Source organism: Poecilia reticulata, linkage group LG7 (genome assembly GCF_000633615.1).
Source record: "Poecilia reticulata strain Guanapo linkage group LG7, Guppy_female_1.0+MT, whole genome shotgun sequence".
Classification (NCBI taxonomy): domain Eukaryota; kingdom Metazoa; phylum Chordata; class Actinopteri; order Cyprinodontiformes; family Poeciliidae; genus Poecilia; species Poecilia reticulata.
The window spans coordinates 23,068,706-23,088,477 of NC_024337.1; the positions used below are offsets into that span (position 1 = coordinate 23,068,706).

General features: G+C 38.7%; 1 protein-coding gene across 2 annotated transcripts in view; it reads right to left on the reverse strand.

Annotated features, from left to right (window-relative positions):
- The window catches only part of LOC103467507 (metabotropic glutamate receptor 7-like), a 166,372-nt gene that overhangs the window by 123,071 nt on the left and 23,529 nt on the right, over positions 1-19,772 (reverse strand). For both annotated transcript variants that reach the window (XM_008413945.2, XM_017305841.1), the window contains 2 exons: positions 18,393-18,505; positions 17,512-17,565 (listed from right to left, as the gene is read on the reverse strand). In XM_008413945.2, the coding sequence (XP_008412167.1) occupies positions 17,512-17,562 (51 nt within the window). In that variant the 5' untranslated portion in view covers positions 17,563-17,565; positions 18,393-18,505. The remainder of the gene's footprint in view (positions 1-17,511; positions 17,566-18,392; positions 18,506-19,772) is intronic.

Genomic DNA, 19,772 nt, shown 5'->3' on the forward strand with positions numbered 1-19,772 from the left:
TTTGTAGACGAGCTATATAATGTCAATAAATTTAAACACTGACATTTTCTTTTTCAATTAAATACATGTTTAGCTATTGTTTTGTTGAGAAATCTAAGAACTTTAACCAACTCCGAATCTTGCATTTACAAAGGCATTAAACATTTGATTAATTGCCTCAATCTTTTGAGTGCATTATTTCTTCAAAACATCTGGTTTGTTCCATTCCAGAGGCACAAAAACAAGCCCCTTAAACTGATAAAATCTCCACCATGTTTTACTGATTATGGTGAAGGACCCAAATGCAAGCCTATGTAGGTAGAAATATCATATGTTGTAGTTTTTAACTGGAACAAAACTGTCAAAAAATACAGTAGCTGAGGACAGATCATGAAACGCAACACATAACTTGACTGGATGTAATTAGTGGCTATAAATTGAGCACAAAACTAAAAACTGAAGTGGAAAACTCAAAGCCCATGGCATCATGACATGCAGAGTAAACATTAAACCTCAACATTCTCTGTAAAACATTTCCTCAGAAATTCAGATGCTTGTATTCTGTTAAAATATTTTACACAAAGTAGTAAAGGACCAGTGACGTCCAGTCAGGGGAGGCTGTCCTCACGGAAAAATTATAATAAAATCATTTATTGCTATTTTCACCCTGTGGTTTATACTATAAAGTATCTATTTTTTACTTAGCTTAACCAATTCTGATTAGTTTTTTCTTAAAAATTGCTGAATTTTTGCATTTTCCCCATTCAAATGCTCAGAAGCGAAGCCGGTGAGGCAGCAGCGAGTTGAGCCTCACCTGGGATTGCGCAACCTCTCGCTAACTGCACTGGCTGCCATTATGTGACAGCATGTTCGTCCTGTCTGTACGCCGGCAATAAAATGGCTGAAAAACATTTAATATATGGACAGATTTTCCATAATTTTGCTCATGTTTATAATGTACAGTGTTTTTTGTCACCAACTGTGTGTATCGTGTTTTGTGTGCGGAGGAGCGATAAGAAACGGCAGAGAACAGACTCGAGGTGAGGCAGGCAGTTCTCTTGCCTCACCGCTGGGGCACTCATGATCCCAGATATTGTGACTCCACAACTGCAGAGTAAGACACAGCGAGCTAGTCATGGAGCTAGCCACACAGTAAATAAGTAAAGTACAGCGATATATTTGTTTTCTCCTCTMTTCCGACGTCAACATGAAAGACTACATTTCTACACTTAAACAGTTTTCTAAAGTGGATTTTCAATTGAAGCAGGAGATGATAACTAAAGGAAGACCAACACGGGAGCTGAAAGTTTTACTTAAAGATAGTTTGATGATTCTCAAACAAAGTAGAAAAGACATGCCCAGGATAGACTTGGCTTTGGATGAACGGATATTTTTGTGCAGAATTACCGGTGCATGGATGTTATTGACACGTAAAGGTAAGACAGCAATAAGAGTTTAGTTTTTTAATTAAATGTGCGTTTTGTGGGCTACACTTAATGTTTAAATAATTCAGTAAAGTAGAAGCGATAGCTAATCTACCACAGCAATTATTTATTAATAAAACATTAAGCCTAAAACGTACTACAACAACAGACTAAATGTTTTGTTCTGTGTGCAAAATTCTCGAATGTTTTTTGGTGTTAAATCCTCAAACATGAAGTGGCATAGTTGTCAGTTGCTATGGCAACGAGTCTGCGTAGCTTGGAGAATACAGATCACTTTGCTGTGGATCATAGCACGAAATTAATACCTACATTTATAAGTTTCACAGAGTTAACACGGATATGGATGACATGTAAAAGATTAGTCTTTTTGTCCCCCAGCGTTGTGTGCCTGCGCAAAATTTCCGAACGTCCAATAACACGCATGGTGTCTAAGTCTTAAGTCAGTGCCTCACCAGCAATGAACCTCACCGCGCGTCACTGTAAAGGACACCTTTACTGCCTTTCTTTCAGTGAAGGTGTCCTCACTGGTTTACATCCACTGAGCCTTGTCGGGTTCAGAGTGCATCAAGTGGAACAGGTGGAAAACTACCACTCACATTGCTTCAGGTCAGCCTGACGGGCTTCACGTCTCTTTCTTTGTGTGTGTGTTTTTCTTTTTTTTTTTTCCCCCCCACAGTCCACACAAACTGCACTGACTTATTGAATGGCATGTTCTGGAATAATCTCCGTTTAAATATGGCTTTGAAACTTTTTTATGATGTTGCAAACTGCTGAAACAAGATAATTATTGATTGTTTTGCAGCCTCTGAATTGCCATATGTTTTCTTAATATCATTTCAGATGCTTTGGGACACCTTTCTTTTCTTTGGCATTGTGTGTGAAAAATGTAAAGTCTTCTTTTGCAACAGTAAAAAAAATACCTTATTTTAATTTAGGTTGAGTTAAGAGCAAGAAAGTCTCATTTGCTTTTTTTGTTTGAGAATATTGATTAAGAATGTATAAAAAAACATTTGGCTCATTCTATGACTGCATTATATTTTTGTGTTTCTACTATGTAAAGCACTTCAAAGTGACTTGTTGCTGAAATGTACTATACAAGTAAACTTGAGTGATTGATTCTTATTCAGTGACGTTCAGAGTTTCATCAGAATATTTAAAATATTCATCACACTGATAGCTCTTTTTATCTATGCAACATCTATCAGCAGACTAACACTGATGTTCTGTCAAAGACAAACTCCCACTGTTGCTAAAATAGTAAAGCTGCCTTGAATTTTTATCTGAGCAGCCCTTTACAGCCAAATTAGAAAGAACTAATCACAGAGACATTAAAGGGAACACTGAGGCATTGTGTTGACTCATTCACAGGAAATGCATAACTCTCAATTCTATACGGTGCAGACGAAGGGCTATCGCAGGCAAACATTATGAGTCATGTAATTCCTGACAGCCTCTTTGCTGAATTTTAATTAAAGCTAAGCCCAATGCCTGTGCATACATAGCAGCCTGTAATCACCCAAAGCAATACTATTGATTAACATCATATAGATCTTTGCCCACAACATCAAACGGGTTGCTAACATTATTCATCAATTTAAAGCGATGTCTCCTTATCAAAAGAGGGCTGAGCATTTTGTACAAACACAAATAAATTAGTAGCTCATTAAGCATACATCAGGGATTCTTATTCATTATCTTGAGCTGACTTGTGAATGGGAAATCCAAAACTGGAACCTAATCCGAATGACTGTTGCGTGAAAAACGACACTTCTGGCTTCTTTTCTTCATTGAACGCTCATGTTCGATAAATTGCGTACCGTGAGTCTGAAGTTATAAATCTTGGCACTCCGAGGCAGAGGCAGGAGCGAGAGGCATGCTTTGCTTTTAAGTGGAAGCTTACAATTGAACCTCAGGCACTAGAGTCCATAAATTGCAGCATCAATTATTAACCCAAATCTGTTTTAATGTGCTAAAAGAAACCCCTGTGGGCATGCTAATGCAACTAACAGGAAACAAGAAGAACAGATAAAATGACCAGTGTTGGCCCTTTTTACCTTGGAGCTGACTGAAAGTGCAAGGAAGTGTCCGGCAGAAAAACAGAAAACACCCCGTCAGACATCAGTGGCCATGCGGAGTCATATTAGCAGCTGAATAATACAGAGTCCCATTCACTGGAAAATGGAAATGTGCTGCTATAATTGAGTCGCATCAATGTAACTGATCATCTTAAGAGACACGTCCGTGACGGAGGAAAGAAGTAGCACGTCAACACTTTGACAGCCGGGATACTTTGATGATACATGCATGAGTGTTGAAGCTGAAAGTGCGCTGAAAGCAAACAATTCACCAACTAAGAGAGAACCTGAGCTATCAGCAGAGAAATGTGCTGTTGGTATTGTTTCAAGCCTTGGCTGAAAATTAAAAGCAATTTCATCATCTTCCAAGTGTCAGTCCTCCTACTGTTTTGCAGTGTCACATACACTCCGTTTGTTTAAAAAACCCGTATACAACAAATCTATCAGGATATGCCTGTCCATATTAACCGATAAGCCAAGCAAGGAGAGAATCAATGAGATAAGCAGTCAAGAGAGCCATAGGAACTCTAGAGGAGCTACAGAGATCCACAGCTCAGGTGGAAGAATCAGAGACGGTACACCCTAGAAAGGTAGCTAGTCCACTGCGGGACAACACAGAGACCGGCAGGACAAGCAACTGTGCACATGCACACTTCCAAGGACAGGTTTAGAGAAGCCAATTAACCCAACAGTCATGTCAGCATACCCAGAGAGAACCCACTCAATGCACAGGGAGAACAGTCAAATTCCAAGCAGAAAAACCGCAAGTCAGGATCTGAACTGGGTGCTACCAACTGTGCCACTGTGCAATCCTGCAGTAGGCAACAAAGTAAAAAAAAATGACATGTGTACATCGCTATGAACACACCATCTGCACAGTTGATTCTACAAAGTATTTATTGAAGCAAGCTGATAAGAAATGCCTTAGTTCTTGGATTTGTTTTATTTGCAAAAAAAAAAATCACAAGTATAATTTCACTTCACAATTATATTTTACTTTGTGTTAGTTTATTGCAAGAATCTAAAGAAAGGGATGTTTCTGAGTCTCATCCTTCAGCAGGTTGTGTAAAATTTTGTACATGTTGTTGCTTGGAGTATAAATAAATAAAATGAATAGAATGAAGATCCAGCTTTAAAAACAAAAAACAAACAACAAAACACTGCAGGAGACATTTCTCTTTTCTCACATCTGAGAATTTGTTCGAATTGAGTCAAGACACAAATGACATTTTCTCTCCTTTGACTGTTTAATATTTAATAATTCACCATGTTTCTGGAAGGGTAAGGTCCTGATATGAGAGCAAGCCCCAATTTTGAAAATGAGTGCTTGCCAGTATAAAGCAGCAACCCAATTCCCTCTGCTGGGCATACATGATGCAAAACCTGTAAATGTTTTTGATTCTCGTGCATTAAAATATTGCTCGGGGCACACTACAACACTGCTGCACATCTAACCAGTCGGCAGGGGGAGGCTGTTTTTACTTATTTAGGCGATTGGCTTTAATTTCCACCCAGCGATCACTGCGGAGGCTCTTCAGGACAACCTCACATCTCTGCCTTCATCTGACAGAGGAGGAGCTCGGAGTGTGCGAGGCAAACGCCAAGGCTGTCTTATTAGTGCTTAACTCTCCCACTTAGGCTTCCGGATTGACAGAAAAAGTAAGAAAAAGTGCTCACGCAGGCTGTGCCATAAACAGTGGCAGTGATAAATATCTGCTGTCACTTCCAACATGACTCACTTGTCTGAGTTTTAGCTTTACTGCACACAAAGGAGGCTGGGCCAGAGCAGCCCTATATGCCGCTGTAAAATCTTTATCAGATAACACATAATAGATGCACTCCATGAAAAAGCTTATATTACCAGAGAGTGCATTGAAGTGGAACATAGCTCAGCTCCAAATAGAGAATAATGATAGCAGTTTTAGAAAGGCACAAACCGACACTGATCCAGGTAAAGAGGAATACAAGTCCTCATTAATCTCACAAAGGAGGGTCCATTCATGGACTTTTGTGAGAAGTTCACTTCCATTCCTGTTGGACCAGACTGCAGAGAGGAAAACAACTATTCACCACTTTTTGTTGTAGCCTGCCTTTTAGGTGGTTAGTTTCAGCAAGCGAATGGGTTTGAATACAAAAGTCTCTGGAAAATTATATTGAGTCTGACAATATGCCATTCAGCTTAAAGGAAGCGATTCAATAACTGCACTGCTAATGGAAATATAGAAAAATAAAAGGTTCAGAGGTTTGGCTAAAGTGAAGCTTGTGTTAATGCACAGAAATATTCCCTGAAAGTGTTGATCTACAATATGTGGTTAACTTTTGAAACATTTCTCATGTAGTTATGATGTGATGCTCTGCTGTGAAACTTTGGTCTGTTCATTTCAATGAATGCTACTTTCCACAGCAACCTTGTTGCAACTTAAGACCCTCCAATGACACCCAACAGCAGGAGTCCACAATCAAAAAGAAAACCAGAAAATACTTTTGAGGAACATTTCAAAGAGCTTGTAGGTATGCAATACATCACCAGTATTCAAACTACACAGGCCGATCATTTAGACAACAAATCTGTTATATAGATCATCTACATTGTTTGTTTGAATCGGTTTACAACATACTAAGCTAGTAACGTCATGTGCCTTTGATTTAATATAATTTTGATTAATGACAGTTCATTTTGTAAAATAATTAAAGTTGCACAAAAACCGTTAAACTGCAAAAATAAATTCTTCAATTTACATGATAATTGGTAGCGCCATAAAAAAAAAAAGCGAGTTCTCCTCCTGGTAAACTTCGAGTAAAACACTGTCAAAGTGTTTTCACAAATATCTAATGACCCAGTCTGATGTGCAAGCAGAACTTACTGGGCTCACGTCAGTCCTGAGTATGTTTTATTAAATTGTCCTGCTAGAGTCTAAACACATGCAAATCAGGTGATTTAATGACTCCAGCTCAGGTGTTACAGCGACTTATTACCTGAATCATTGAAGGAACGGTGACAAATCTGTCCAGGTTGTAAATTAGAGAAAATGAATGAATTTTATGCACTTATTTTCACTCTGATGCAGCAGAGATATGTAGACTCAAAACTGGAATCAACCTGTGCTGCTGAAAGCTTCTTCCAAGTTAAAATGAGTCTAAACATGGTAGAGACAATTTACAGAATACATTATTTGGGTAGATATATGTGCCATTTATAATATAATAAATAAATAAATAAATAAATAAATAAATAAATAACCACTATTTGTACTTTATATGGTTTTAAATTACAATGCCTGGCAAAAATATTTATACCAACTCAATTTGGTATGAATCTATGGTGTGTTGTGTGGTGTTGACCAATTTCATTTTGGCTTATTTTGGGATATCTGGTTAAATGGAGCAATTTACAAATACACACCAAAACCTTTTGGAGTTTAATTTGCAATATGTATCATTCTCTCTCCATTTCCAATTACACACTACTTTATGTTAGTCTATCACATGAAATCCCAGTAAGTTTGTGGCTATAAAGTTGAAAAGATGAAGTGGTCTACGGAGTATGAATACTTTTACTGGACTCTGGACGGCAATATACCATATTAAGCGAGGAGGAATGACAGAAGCAGATAATTGATGGTTAAATGCAACTGTATAATCAGTAAATTAGTCTCAATTAAGGTTGCTGACCACTTACTTGCCTCCCAGAAAGAAATCATCCAAAATGTATTACCATTTATGCCCTGCCTGCCACATAATGAATTATGAAGTGAAACTCATGATAATATGAACTGGTAATAATATTTTTTCCCCCAAAAAGCCATCAAAGTCATCCTGCTGGTGTTCTGTTTCATGAAAATACATGTGGAGATTTACACACAGCTGCTGGGAGTGCAGTCATGTGTGTTTTTTTCTTGGAATATTGCCCATGTAGAGAATTAGCCAAATTAGGTTATAGAAATATAATCGATGTGACTTAATTAAATCTTGTTTCCTTAAAGCATAAACATAATTAATCTATATTTTCTTCCAGAGGAAAGGAGGCGTTTTTTTTTTTGTTCCAGTTAAAGTTTACCTCTGAGTAATTTAGATTGACTACCTCCCCACTAAATGCCAGACACAGTGGGATTGAAGCAAGATTGGCAGCCCTTTACAACTCCTCCAGTTTTCTTTCGCAGAACACCGACAACATGCAGGGCACATATGCTACAAAACAGCCTTTGCAACAACAACACTCCAAAGACACTTCTAACCTGGATCGAAACATTTCGGCTGTTTGAATGCATTGAACAACAGAGGAAAAGCCATTACTGAGGTGGTACAGGTCTTAAAAAGCTCATGTGTGCATGCTCTCCCATGTGCAATGAGCTAGTTTGTTTGTTGAAAACCTTCCAAGTGGCAAAAAAAGCAGCTGCTATCTCAGCAGTCTCAGGGGGCTAGTTAAATTTAGAAAGATAATCTCCTGCAATATGCTGAGGGATTAGGACGTTAAAAAGCACCGGCATGGGAAGACGATAACGCCGTATAGTTGTGGACAACAAGAGGCCTCCAGTGCATTGTGGGGAACAGAGAGGCATGTTTAATATCAGGCTAATCAGTATGCAGATCAGGTAAAACAAACAGCAGTTGTGCAATGACACGTCTTTGTAATTTGCCACCGCGCCCTCTGTCTAAGAGCTACAAATGACGATGATGACAACGACAGTTCATCTTTGGGCTATTAGCATTGTCTCCCAAGGCTTCACTGCGGTACTTTAAGAGAACATTACCTGCAGGAATGCTACACTAAAGCAGGGGATGTGCTATCTGTGGCTTAATCAATGCCATTTGCATATGCAGGATAAAACTAATCCTCGTCAAGGGGAAGGTTTCACACCTGAGGCCATTTCTTGTCCTTCCCAAACCATCCCAGTTCTAATAAACGATCTCTTGGCACCATTCACCTTGCCAGGAAGAGAACAAAACACACTGTGTGCAGAGGGAGGGGGGACACTACAGGGATGTTTGGACTATGAATGAAAGTGTGACGTGATGCAGAGAAGAAAGACTTCTGTCAGGCCTGGTTGAGTGTTTTGGGGGCAATGAGAAGACCGGGGGATAACGCTGTTCTGTCTGGAACCCCAACCCAAAAGCGAGCTCCAGGTGAATAACAAAACATGGATCTGCAGGAATCAGGTTCAAAGTGAAAGGGACCACAGTGAGCTTGGCCACCAGCTTGCTGACTGGGACAGGACCAATGTTGTCGAAAACTTAGCCAGGGGTAACAGCTCTCCTGCCGATTCTTGGTTGTGCTACATATTTTAAAGGGTCAAAAAATGCAGGTACCATAACTGAAGGCAACCTGAGAAAGGAGGTGGTATTCCTCGGTCAGGGGGATTTGTGTCACATTAAAGGAATGCTGAGCAGAAAAAGACTGGGTTTCTAAACATCCCTTAAGGCCCTGCATTGTGGAGGCCACCCTTTCCATCTTGAGCACTTCATTCTTTATACGATAAGCAAATTTACCCTGGCAGACAAACGTGACATTTTCCTTGAGCAGGAAAAGCTTAACAGCCAGCTTCATAGGTGGGCAAGGTTGATAAGACGACAGCTGGGAACTGAAGAGAGTGGAACAGCACCGTAAAAAGAAGATGACAGAAATCAGTAGGAGAGGGATTTTTTTCCTGCCTTTTCATTTCCAGACATCTATTTTGTAAAGGGTGAGGTGAGAGCAGAAGTGACCTGCCTTCGCTACCCAGGTGTTCCTCTTTATGCCTGCCTCTTTATGGTAATGCCTACCTAAGGGTTGCTTTTGGTCGGCTTTTAACACCGAGGCTCATGTAGTTCTCAGCAAACTTATGTTGCTCATCACTTGTGTGAGGCTAGAGCACCGAATTCTATGACAAATATGTACAATGCCTGGCAAAAGTATTATTAACGCTCAGATACTTCACTTATTACATTACTACCACAAAAACTGAATTTTAAATCTGTATTTTGTCATAGACCAGCATCAATTTTGCTATCATTTTTTTTTTTATCACACAAGGTTTAATTAAAAACATAAAAATGGGGCATCTATTTGTATTCACCCCAGTTTAATCTGCGGCCCTTAAATAAATTAAAAGAGAATCAGTTGGCAGGTGCACTGTACTTCTAGTGGAGCAGCAAAGACCCTCAGCTTTGTAATTTGTATTCTGGCCAACTATGACCCATGTACTCAACACATCTGGTTATTTATGCAATATAACCAGATGTTATTTCATGTCATTTCCTGCATCACACACCCTTTTCAATAAGCCACTTCCTAATATATAACAGAAAATAGTATGACAACAGGTTGTTTTCCATTTAAGCTGTAGATTGCAACAACAATACAAACAATTATAAAAAAAAATCAAGGGGTGTGGACATTTATACAAGACACTGAAAGAAGTTTTTTGTTTTGTTTTGTTTTTGCCGCCCCTAAAAGTTGATTATCGCAGCAAGAAATCATCTCCTATTTTATTGCCATGATCTGTTCCCTAGTAGATTAAAAGGAAAGCGTGTTTTTTATTTTCTCTTATTTTTCTCTTCACTGCTCTGCCTGTGGAGTTGCACAAAACCTAGAGCTCTGTCTCCTGCTGCGTGCTGCTGTGAGGCATGCTGGTGTGATGTAATGCAACGTGAAGTTCTCCAGGGCTCAGCAACGCCATACGTGAGATGCTTTAACATCACCAGCCATCATGAATTTACCTGCAATAGGTAGAAGAAACCTGTGTAGTTCAGCGTAGAAATGACAGCATTGGCCAAAGTCTCTCTAAATCAGATTGATGATCCATTTTCCCTGCCCCGGGGCTGGAGTAATGTAAGGGCCCGGGATCCACCGAGGCTGCAAAGAGACAGATGGGACCTTGTCTGCCGTGACCTTGCTGAGCTAATATTTCTCCCAGGCCTTGTCTGTTGCTTCGTCATTAAAGGTGCCACGACCATTAACATTGGGAGAATACTTCAAAGATACTGTTTACTTGGACAAAACACAAGTGGGGTGAAGAAAAACCTCAGCAGCTGGGCAACAAACAGAACTGCTATCCAAATGGCCAGTGTCGCGTGAGCGCTTAATATGTTTCGGAGATTCATTTGGAAATGATATATTTCAATGCACATGCAGCAAGGGCAATCTGTGTGTTCGTAACCCAGCCTTGGGATGATTATTTACAGTGTAACAATTGGCTCAACAACAAAAACGCAAGTTTTGATGGTAGTGCTAGCAACACGATTCACTCAAATAGATGGTAGAAACACCAACTAGGGAATATTGTAGGGTAATAACAATTTAAAAGGAACAAAACAATAATATTTAGTTCATCTCTTGTCTTTAAAACAACTTAAGGCTGTGCTCCAACTTTACTTCTTCCTTTATTTCTGCCGATGCTAGAGAGACAGGTTGATGAGGATCTTGTGAGACTTCAGTTCCTCTGTGGGTTTAATCTCACGGTTCCTTCTGTCTTTTCTTTGTTTTGTTGGCGGGTACACAATCTGTTGCAGAACGTCTTGCTCTTCTTGTCACTCGAGACACCTTCTTCTCAGCTGCAGATGGTTCAGAGTCAGAGCTGAGTGAATTTGGGTCAGATCAGACGGCTTCCTTGCGGTACAGTTTAGACTGGCACCATGTCCAAATGCCAAAAGGTTTTGCAAAATTAATATGATTTAAGAGAGGTTTGAAAGTGTGAAACTTTTGTTTTAGACTTACATAATTTTTTATATAAAATATTCATTTATTTTTAAGTTACTTGAGCAAAAGATGTTTTATTCAAGAAGAAGAAACTTACATTCACCTTTTGGAAAAAAAATTATGCAGACCTAATTTGAACCCTAATTTCAGCTGCCTCGATTTGTTGTGATTAAAAAGTTTGGATTGTTCATACACTGTAAATATGTAGTTGGAACTAGAATAAGCCAGATATTTACATACAGTGTATAAAATCAAGGCAGCACAGTGACACAATTGGTAGTCCTGTTGCCCTGCAGCAAGAAGGTCCTGGGTTTGAGACCAGGGGTCATGCTGCATTGAGTTTGCATGTTTTCTCTGTGTATGATTGAGTTTTTGTCAAGAGAAAAAAGGGGCAGGGGTAGCACCACCTAGTACTTCTCTCTGTGAGTGTGTTTAAGTTTTTGTCTGAAAATGTAGCACTTGTAAATATCTGCTTTCAAGTGCACAACATACAATAAGATTTTGTCTTCAGATGGAGACTCTCAGTGAGATCACCTGCATATTTAAAGACAATGCCATAACTTGGTATGCAAAAGATTCTTTAAGACTGTAACTCCTTTGAAATTAACTTCAAGGCAACTACAAGAGAAATATGAAAGTTGTAAATACTTAAGAAGGACTAGAATAACTGCTGTTTGCTAATGAGCTGCATAATTTCTGTTTGGCAAGCATCATTCATGGTGCACACAACACGTGCTAAATCAACACAGTTAGCACACCTCACAAACACCTTCTATTTAATGATGTAATACACACATTAAACTCTGTAACACTCTATAAACCAGGGACCTTCAACTCCAGACCTCGAGGGTCAGTGTTCTGGAACATTTAGACGTGTCCCTGGTCCAACACACCTGAATCAAATGGCTGCATTACCTCCGCAGTATGCAGCCAAGTTCCCCAGAGTCCTGCTAATGACCTAAATAATTGATTCAGGTGTGTTGAAGCAGAGACACATCTAAAAGTTGCAGGACACCGGCCTCCGAGGCCTGGAGTTGAAAATCCCTGTTATAGATTACAGGTAGAGAAAACACTGTCAGCTGTTTTCCTTATTTTTACGATGTCATTTAAAGTTCAGAGGCCTTTTTCTTTAAAGCCTTTTTTTTATTTTTTAGGTTGAAGGAAGCTATACCTTAGTTCACCATTTTCTCAAAGCAGACATTTGTCTGCCAATATTCATACAAATATTTTGGCTTCCCAACAGTAACACACAGAACCTAAGCTACAGTGTTGGTCGTCCAAACGAGTGACAAGTAAAACAGACAAATCACTCCATTCTGATGACTGCAAACAGCTGACATTACCTTTGGTTACGGGAGGCAACACAAGTCTTAAATGCAACTTGTGTTGCATTTAAGACTTGGGAGTTGAAATATCCATGTTTTTCTTTCATCACCTTTGCTTGTGTCTGTGCGGAGGCATCTGTGACACTGTGTTTGATGGACAATGAAAAAAGTGCTTTTTAAAGCACATTCATTGAATATGGCTTTATTTTTGCGAGTCACAGATTTTATGAATTATGTATGTCTGTGCCAAATAACCTATTGCCAGCAGAATTTTGATTTTGCTCTCTAAGCCTCAACTACACTGTTACTTATCTTGTCATGAAAGTCGGTGCATATAAAAATGTGTCTTATTACCCTTTCTGGTAATACCTACTTAGTAAGGCTCGACTTGGTTATAAGGATTTTCCTACTTACAATGATATTGTGGTAGAAGCCCCTTATTAAGAATCTACTTCACTTACATATGAAGTGTGTGTAACCTTAAGTTTGTATCCACATGTGCAACAATTTGTTTACCTTCACTTTCTCATATTTTTCAAAATTTTAAGGCTGTACATTTATGCAGCAATAGTGTCATTTTGATAACTAGAGGGAAAACAAGGGTACACCATGGACTTATGATATTACACTGCAACGGATCCCTTGCGTCCAAAGTCATCTATGATTGTGTTTTTAAAAAAATACAGAATGAACATGAAGGTGAAGGTGTTTGGGCCAAATCCCCAACTAGCACTGCAGCACTTTTTAAATTACGCTGTGGAATTTAGGAACTTACAGAATAAAATCTTCTGACACAAATCTGTTTTCACTTATCCATTTTGTATTGATACAGTACATAACAAAATGTAGAAGTCGGCCTTTTTCTGCTTTTCGTAAGACTTTAAGCCTCAGAATAAATCTTTCAATTAAGAAAGAATTGCATAATTTTACTCACACAGGAAATGTGGGCTAAGAAGCAATCCAGCAGGTCACTGTTACCATCAGCCAGGAACACAGAGATAAGAAAATAATCAAAAGGAATAGGCAGAGGGTAACTTCAGCTACACTGCATTGGCAGATGAGTATCCAATTTAATTCTTTTGGTACCTATTCTCCCATACTTTATCTAAACCAACCAACGCTCTGCCTGTTGGTGCGTTTTGCTTTTTGGAGACCTTTTAATCCTTTATAACCTTTCTGCTGCTGCAGTGCTAAACATGCAATAAAGTAAAGGAAGAGCATAAAAGCCCAAACTCTTTTTATCTGCAGTTTCTTATCTCTCATTAGCCATGGTCTGTGATGAGAGCCAGGGCTTTGCAAGGGGGGATTATCTATTGAAATATGGCTTCATTTTGGAAAGACTTTATCAGCAAAGCTATTTAAATTTTGATAATGAAGAACACTGTACATCCCCCAAGTGCATTTATACCATAGCGTACACACAGAACAACAGAGAGCAGTGGGTCGCAATCATTGTGTAATCATTCAGACAACAGCACACATACAAGTCCCTGAGCCTCCAGCAGCCCCACCGCCCCAAGGCAGCCCAGCCCCCAATATTTGCTGGGCTTATGATTTGTTCTGGGATCCAAGCAATAAGTAAAGGCTTCCTCATGGCCTTGTAGCCAGATTGAATTGCAAAAAAAAACACGTTGCACCTGGTGCAGCAAAGAATGGGAAGCAGGAGGCAGCAGCACTGTCTGTACACACTACCTGATGGCTGAAACCTTATTGAAAATCTGATAATGATATTTGGGGAACCTAATGGTTTTCCTCTGCAGGCAACAATCGGTCTCACTCAATTCCATTTTCATCCCACTGTCCCCCCCATCTCCCATTCTCTTTTTCATCTTCCGCCTCTCCCTTCACAGCATGCGGCCGACAGAAATGCATGATGTACAGATGCATGGCACAGTTTTAGAACCAGCGGCGCCATGTCGCGTTGCCTTTGCATTTTGTTTTCAAGCAGAATTAGTCTCGGCGTTATTGAATAATCAATGAGTGTCACTGCAGGTGATCGACACAAGTTTGCTGGCTTGCTATGTTTACTCCATTTACGTTAAAATTCATCAAAAGGAAAACATTTGATGAGGGATTGAAATGTAGATTCTTTGTCATGCTTGAAATGTGGATTTGTTATTTTGGAAACTATTTCACCTTATTAAACTCATTACTCTGTTGCAGTAAATTTCAATACAAGGTATATGTTCAGAGCCTCTGTTGAAAACAAAGGTGTGATGACCCATTTTTCCCATGGAAAACATAAGATTTTCCTCTAATGAGCTCTAATCATGCCATATAGACTTTATCTGAGAAATGGGAATCCACATATAAAGCCTTGTCTATAAGCTGCTTCAACAGCAGAAACAAACAACACATCACCTCATCGAATGAGCTCAAGGCTTTCAACTCGCACTGGCGTTTTCATTGCAACACATTCACAATAATTAACAGAGCTAAGTTTTTTATTGCGATTAATAATGGAGTAGACAATGGCGTTATTGAGCCTCACATTAAATTGCACTCATTAAATTGACTTTCCTCAACGCACCAACTTGGAGTTCTATAAAGCAGGCCTGCTGAAAGGTCAGCGTGATCGTTATATAATTTAGCTGAAGAACAATTATGAAATGGTGTAATAGGAGTGTTTTCTAATGAGCGACATGAGAGTGACATCTCCCTCTCTGTGGAGCTAATCTATCTAATTGTTAAAAGATGAAGAGCCACTTCAGAGATTTAGCTCAGCCCAGATATGTAACTTAACCCACTTCTCAAAATTACTGCAGCTACATAGTAATGCACTTTTCTTGTATTTGTCTTTTTCATGCCGTTGTAGACTTGCATGCCTCTCAAACTTACACTCTTAAAGGGCGCCAATTAAGGGGAATCACTATAAAAATGGCAATTTAAGAAGCTGGTTGGTCCTGTTAGATTATTTTTTTCTGAAAGTGACAATAATCTAACATATAGTCAGAGCAAACCTACTCGCACACCCTACTTTTCAAGCAACCCAAACTTGATATGCATCACAAACTTTATACAAATCAGATTAAATTCAAAAGTTGGTTTGCGGAAACTAAATCTGTTCAAACCAGACTGTGTGCTTTCTCTCACCTCCTGAACATATAAATGAAGATCTGATTCTAAAATACCAACACCGAGCAACCAGTATCTGTCTGGGCTGGTAAAAATTTGGCAATATTTAAAGGAGAAATTATGCATGCATTAGAAGCAACTGCCCATTTATGTAATATGCAGCCACAATAAACAGTGCTGCACTCTTAAAGACCAAAGCTTTTTGATTCAAGCAGTTAACATAAAGAAACTGTTCATCAATTGTAATGTATTAGATACGTCTTTAAAGCATCACAGACGGAGTGAACTGGATATAAAGGTGCAATGCAAATATAATTTACTAGCATATTTTAATATAATCAAATTTTCCATTTTATTGTTTTTATTGTGACAAGAAACTAGACGTATATCTTGTACTTTTTTTTTTATCTAGGAATGAATCGAATGAAGAAATCCTTCAAGTACTCACTACAATCAAAAGCTCTACAATAAAAACATCTCCATCACACATTGATTTTGAACCACAATTCTGAATGTTAGTTCTTCCTGCTGCAGTCAGACGTTGTGCTTAAAATTTTAAGGAGTGACTAGATCTTGTCAGCACCTGGAGCTCTATGTGGGGAATATGTTTCTCTATCTCTTTGATCACTTGTACACCTGCTGTGTTTGTGACTGAAGGGAGAAAAACTGTGTTGTGATGCATAAGCAGGTGCAAACTGCTTGCATCTGCTGGACCTGATGAATTTGTGAGTCAGGCACAGAAATAAAGCATAAATAAATAATAAATGTAAAATGTGCAAAATAAACAGGAGTAATTTGCATCGCTTTGTGAATTTGCCGCAGAATTCTAAGCAAATCTATGTAAATCACGCATGCATAATTCAGCTACACACTCAGCTGCTTCTTTTGCATTTTATAAATATAAAAGGTAATATTTAAATTGAAGTTTTCTTAAATAATAATGTACACAGGGTGGGTATGTTGCTTTTGAATTTGAGTGTGAAATATTTGCTAAATTAATGATTATTTCAGTTGCCAACATACTAGACAAAGAAGTAAAAACTACTATTGAAGCTGAAATACTATACAAAATAATAGGGATATGCGAGTATTTTTGCTGCAAACTGTTGTAGCGTACATTAGTGCATACTGAGTTATACTCTACTTGTGCATAATTATTCAATTAATTTGGCTTGTGCATTCTGATACATCATTCAAAGAGTTTACTTACCAATCGGGCAGGAATATATACATACATACATATACTCTCTCTAAGTGTGCTTCAGTAAACAGCTGTTGTCTGAACCCTTCATTTGAAAAACAAATCACCTCTGTAGTTCAGTCTGGTTTCATCATCTAAGCCTTCTAACTAAAGCGAAACCTTTTTTTAAACTGTTGGGATCTACAGAAAGTTTTTAACAGTTTCGCAACCAACTATTGTAATGCTTTTATGTCGGTGCCCCCCCCCCAGTCATTTCTGAGTCCCCTCCGACTCGTTAAGAATGCAGCAGCTCACCTTTTAACTCAAACTCCCAGAGGAGGGGAGACATTTCAAACTATTAATATTTGCTTTAAAACCTCTCAACAGCAGCTACTGATCCTCTTTATTTGCATTAGGTCCTCGAGGTCAGACAGTCAACATTTACTTTTAGTTATACAGGCAAAGTACATATGTTAGGATATAGTTCTGTGGCAGCAGCTTGATTCTAGAATTAGCTTCCACAAGATTTTTGATCTAAAGCTGAACGTTTCAAAACTCAAGACTGCTTTCATGCGGGCACTTAAAAATGTGGTGGCAATTCTGGTTTCATCTTGTTTCTTCAATTTTTGTTTAATCAATCTTGCTTTTTTACTAGATATTTTTCACATATCCACACATAAATAAAATAAATAAATAAATAAATGATGTCCCATGGTGAAATCACATCATTGCAGCAGTGACCGTAAAAAAAACTTACCTGGCTAGGAAAGCTTCTACTCTCCAAGGTTTCACTGCTGCCCGTTTCCATTTCCTGTGGTTGGAAAAAAATCCCCAGTAAACTAAAACTTTTTCTCCTTCTCCCTCTTTGTCAAAGCCTAAAGTCTCCAATTCAAGCAAGGACAGAGTCTGCTAAGAGAAAAATCCAGGAAACAGCCTCTCAGGTAAACATTTTCTTTATGTCTGAAGAAAACATGAAGAAAGATGATTGTCTTATCTACCTCTCATCATCCTGTCTCATGTGCAAAGCTTGACCAGAAGCACCCCTGTTCTTGCTTGTGCATTTTCGTTATCATCATTGTAAATAAAGAGTGTTTTACCTTTACGTGGTTTCTGTTTTGGATCCAGAACGTAATAAGAACATTACACAAATTCGCAGACCTAATTTCCACGAAAGCGTCACTTGCTTGGAAATCTTAGGCCCTCACCCAGATACCAGGACTGTGGTACAGTTCTGTCCCCGTCTCCTACTCTCCCATGAAGGCATCTCAGCCTTTTTCCTTGACAAACTGTCTCAGTAGCTCTAAGAAATTAAAGAAGGCAACAGGGGTTTCTCTCTAGCTGACTCGGATGAAACAATTCTTTCGAATCTCAGCCGGGATCACATCGCAATATAATAGCTGATATATTAAAAGGTTGAGTTGAGTCATGGGACATTAACGAGTTGATCATAAGAAAATTGTCTTTTTGTAATGAAAAATCTTGTCTTTCTCAGGAAAACTTGCAGATAAAACGGTGTAAGAAGTAAATCAAGGAACAGGCTTTAGGAACAGTGATGGTAGGTGATATTAACAAGAAATCGAATTAGACTGCAGTGTGGAGCAGCCTGTCTTGGTGAAAGCAGAATTTCACATATCTCACTTGTTCTTATGGTTCTTGTTCCTCTTCTTATAGGACTGGGGGGGTTTGGTGGGTTTCTTTTCTTTTTTGACTTCTGTCTTCTCAAATTGTCTGCCAGGTCTTGGGCTGTAGCCCTAAAGAAAATAAGACATGAGCACACATGCCTTGTGACAAACATTTCACAAGGCAATTTGCACAATATGTTGATGCAGATGTCAAACATTTGAGACATAATCTTTAACTCAATCTTTCATCAAGTTTGGAGATTTACACACAAAATCCTAAATTATAATCTAAGCTCACCAAACTCACTTTATAATACCTTACAAATGATGATTACCATTGCAACACAATCATTGTTACAATTGCTTTACACATTAATTTCATAATCATTGCAGGACAGCGTCTTAGTTCAACTGCACAACAAAGTAATCAATGCTACAGCAATAGCGCTAACATAAAATGCCCAGCTTTCTCCGTTTGCACATGCACTCTTTGTGAAATACTGCAGGCCACAATCAATCTCAAGGCCTCAGCTGTACGTTTCCGAATGAAAACAATAAACTCCCTGCAAGGTGCAATTAGAAAGAACAGTGTGATTAACCTAAAGGAGGAATCGAAAGCTTCACAACTGAAGGCAGCCTAATGCTGCACTGGCTGATTGATTGGATACATTTTGGTCTCAGACAACATCAGAAACCTAAAAGAAAACTTGTGCTGATTTATTTTCCAAATGCCAGGCTGAATATAAAGTTGATTCCCCCCACCGTCTGATGGAACATTCAGTGGACATCCTTGTTTATTTCAGGGGAATTATGCAGAAGTAAATTTTCCAAAAACGATTTCAGACCGAGTGGGGTGAGCATTAGCAAATAAAATTGTCTTTGCACAGCGAGTCTCTGTTGGGAATCATTGGACAGTGCTTTTCTGAAAATAAATGAAAAGCTGATACAAAATTTCATATTGCACCGGCAGCAGCCTTTGCAGTCAAACTGCTCTTTGCAAATGTAATGGGTACAGTTTAGAAAAGCACAAACCTGAATTACGGTTTTAAAAAAAAAAAGCTGCTTGCAATTCTATGCTGTGGCTTTATACACTCACTGGCAAACTGTTGTCAGCTCATCTTCCTTCAGTCTTCTTCTTCAGAAACAACATTACTGTTTCTTCAGAAATAGTAATGTTGTTTGAGACCATTAAATGTGACAATTTTATTCAATCAAACATGTGTCTCATAGGAACGGATCATGCTGATTGCAGATATTTCAGTGGTTCCTGGTAATGGCGACTGTGGTTAAAATAGGTCAGCTTGTAAATATTAATCTACCTACAGTATCATTCAGTATTGCACACAAAAAAACTGGGACCACAACTAGGCACAAGGCATACAGATCCAGGTATATA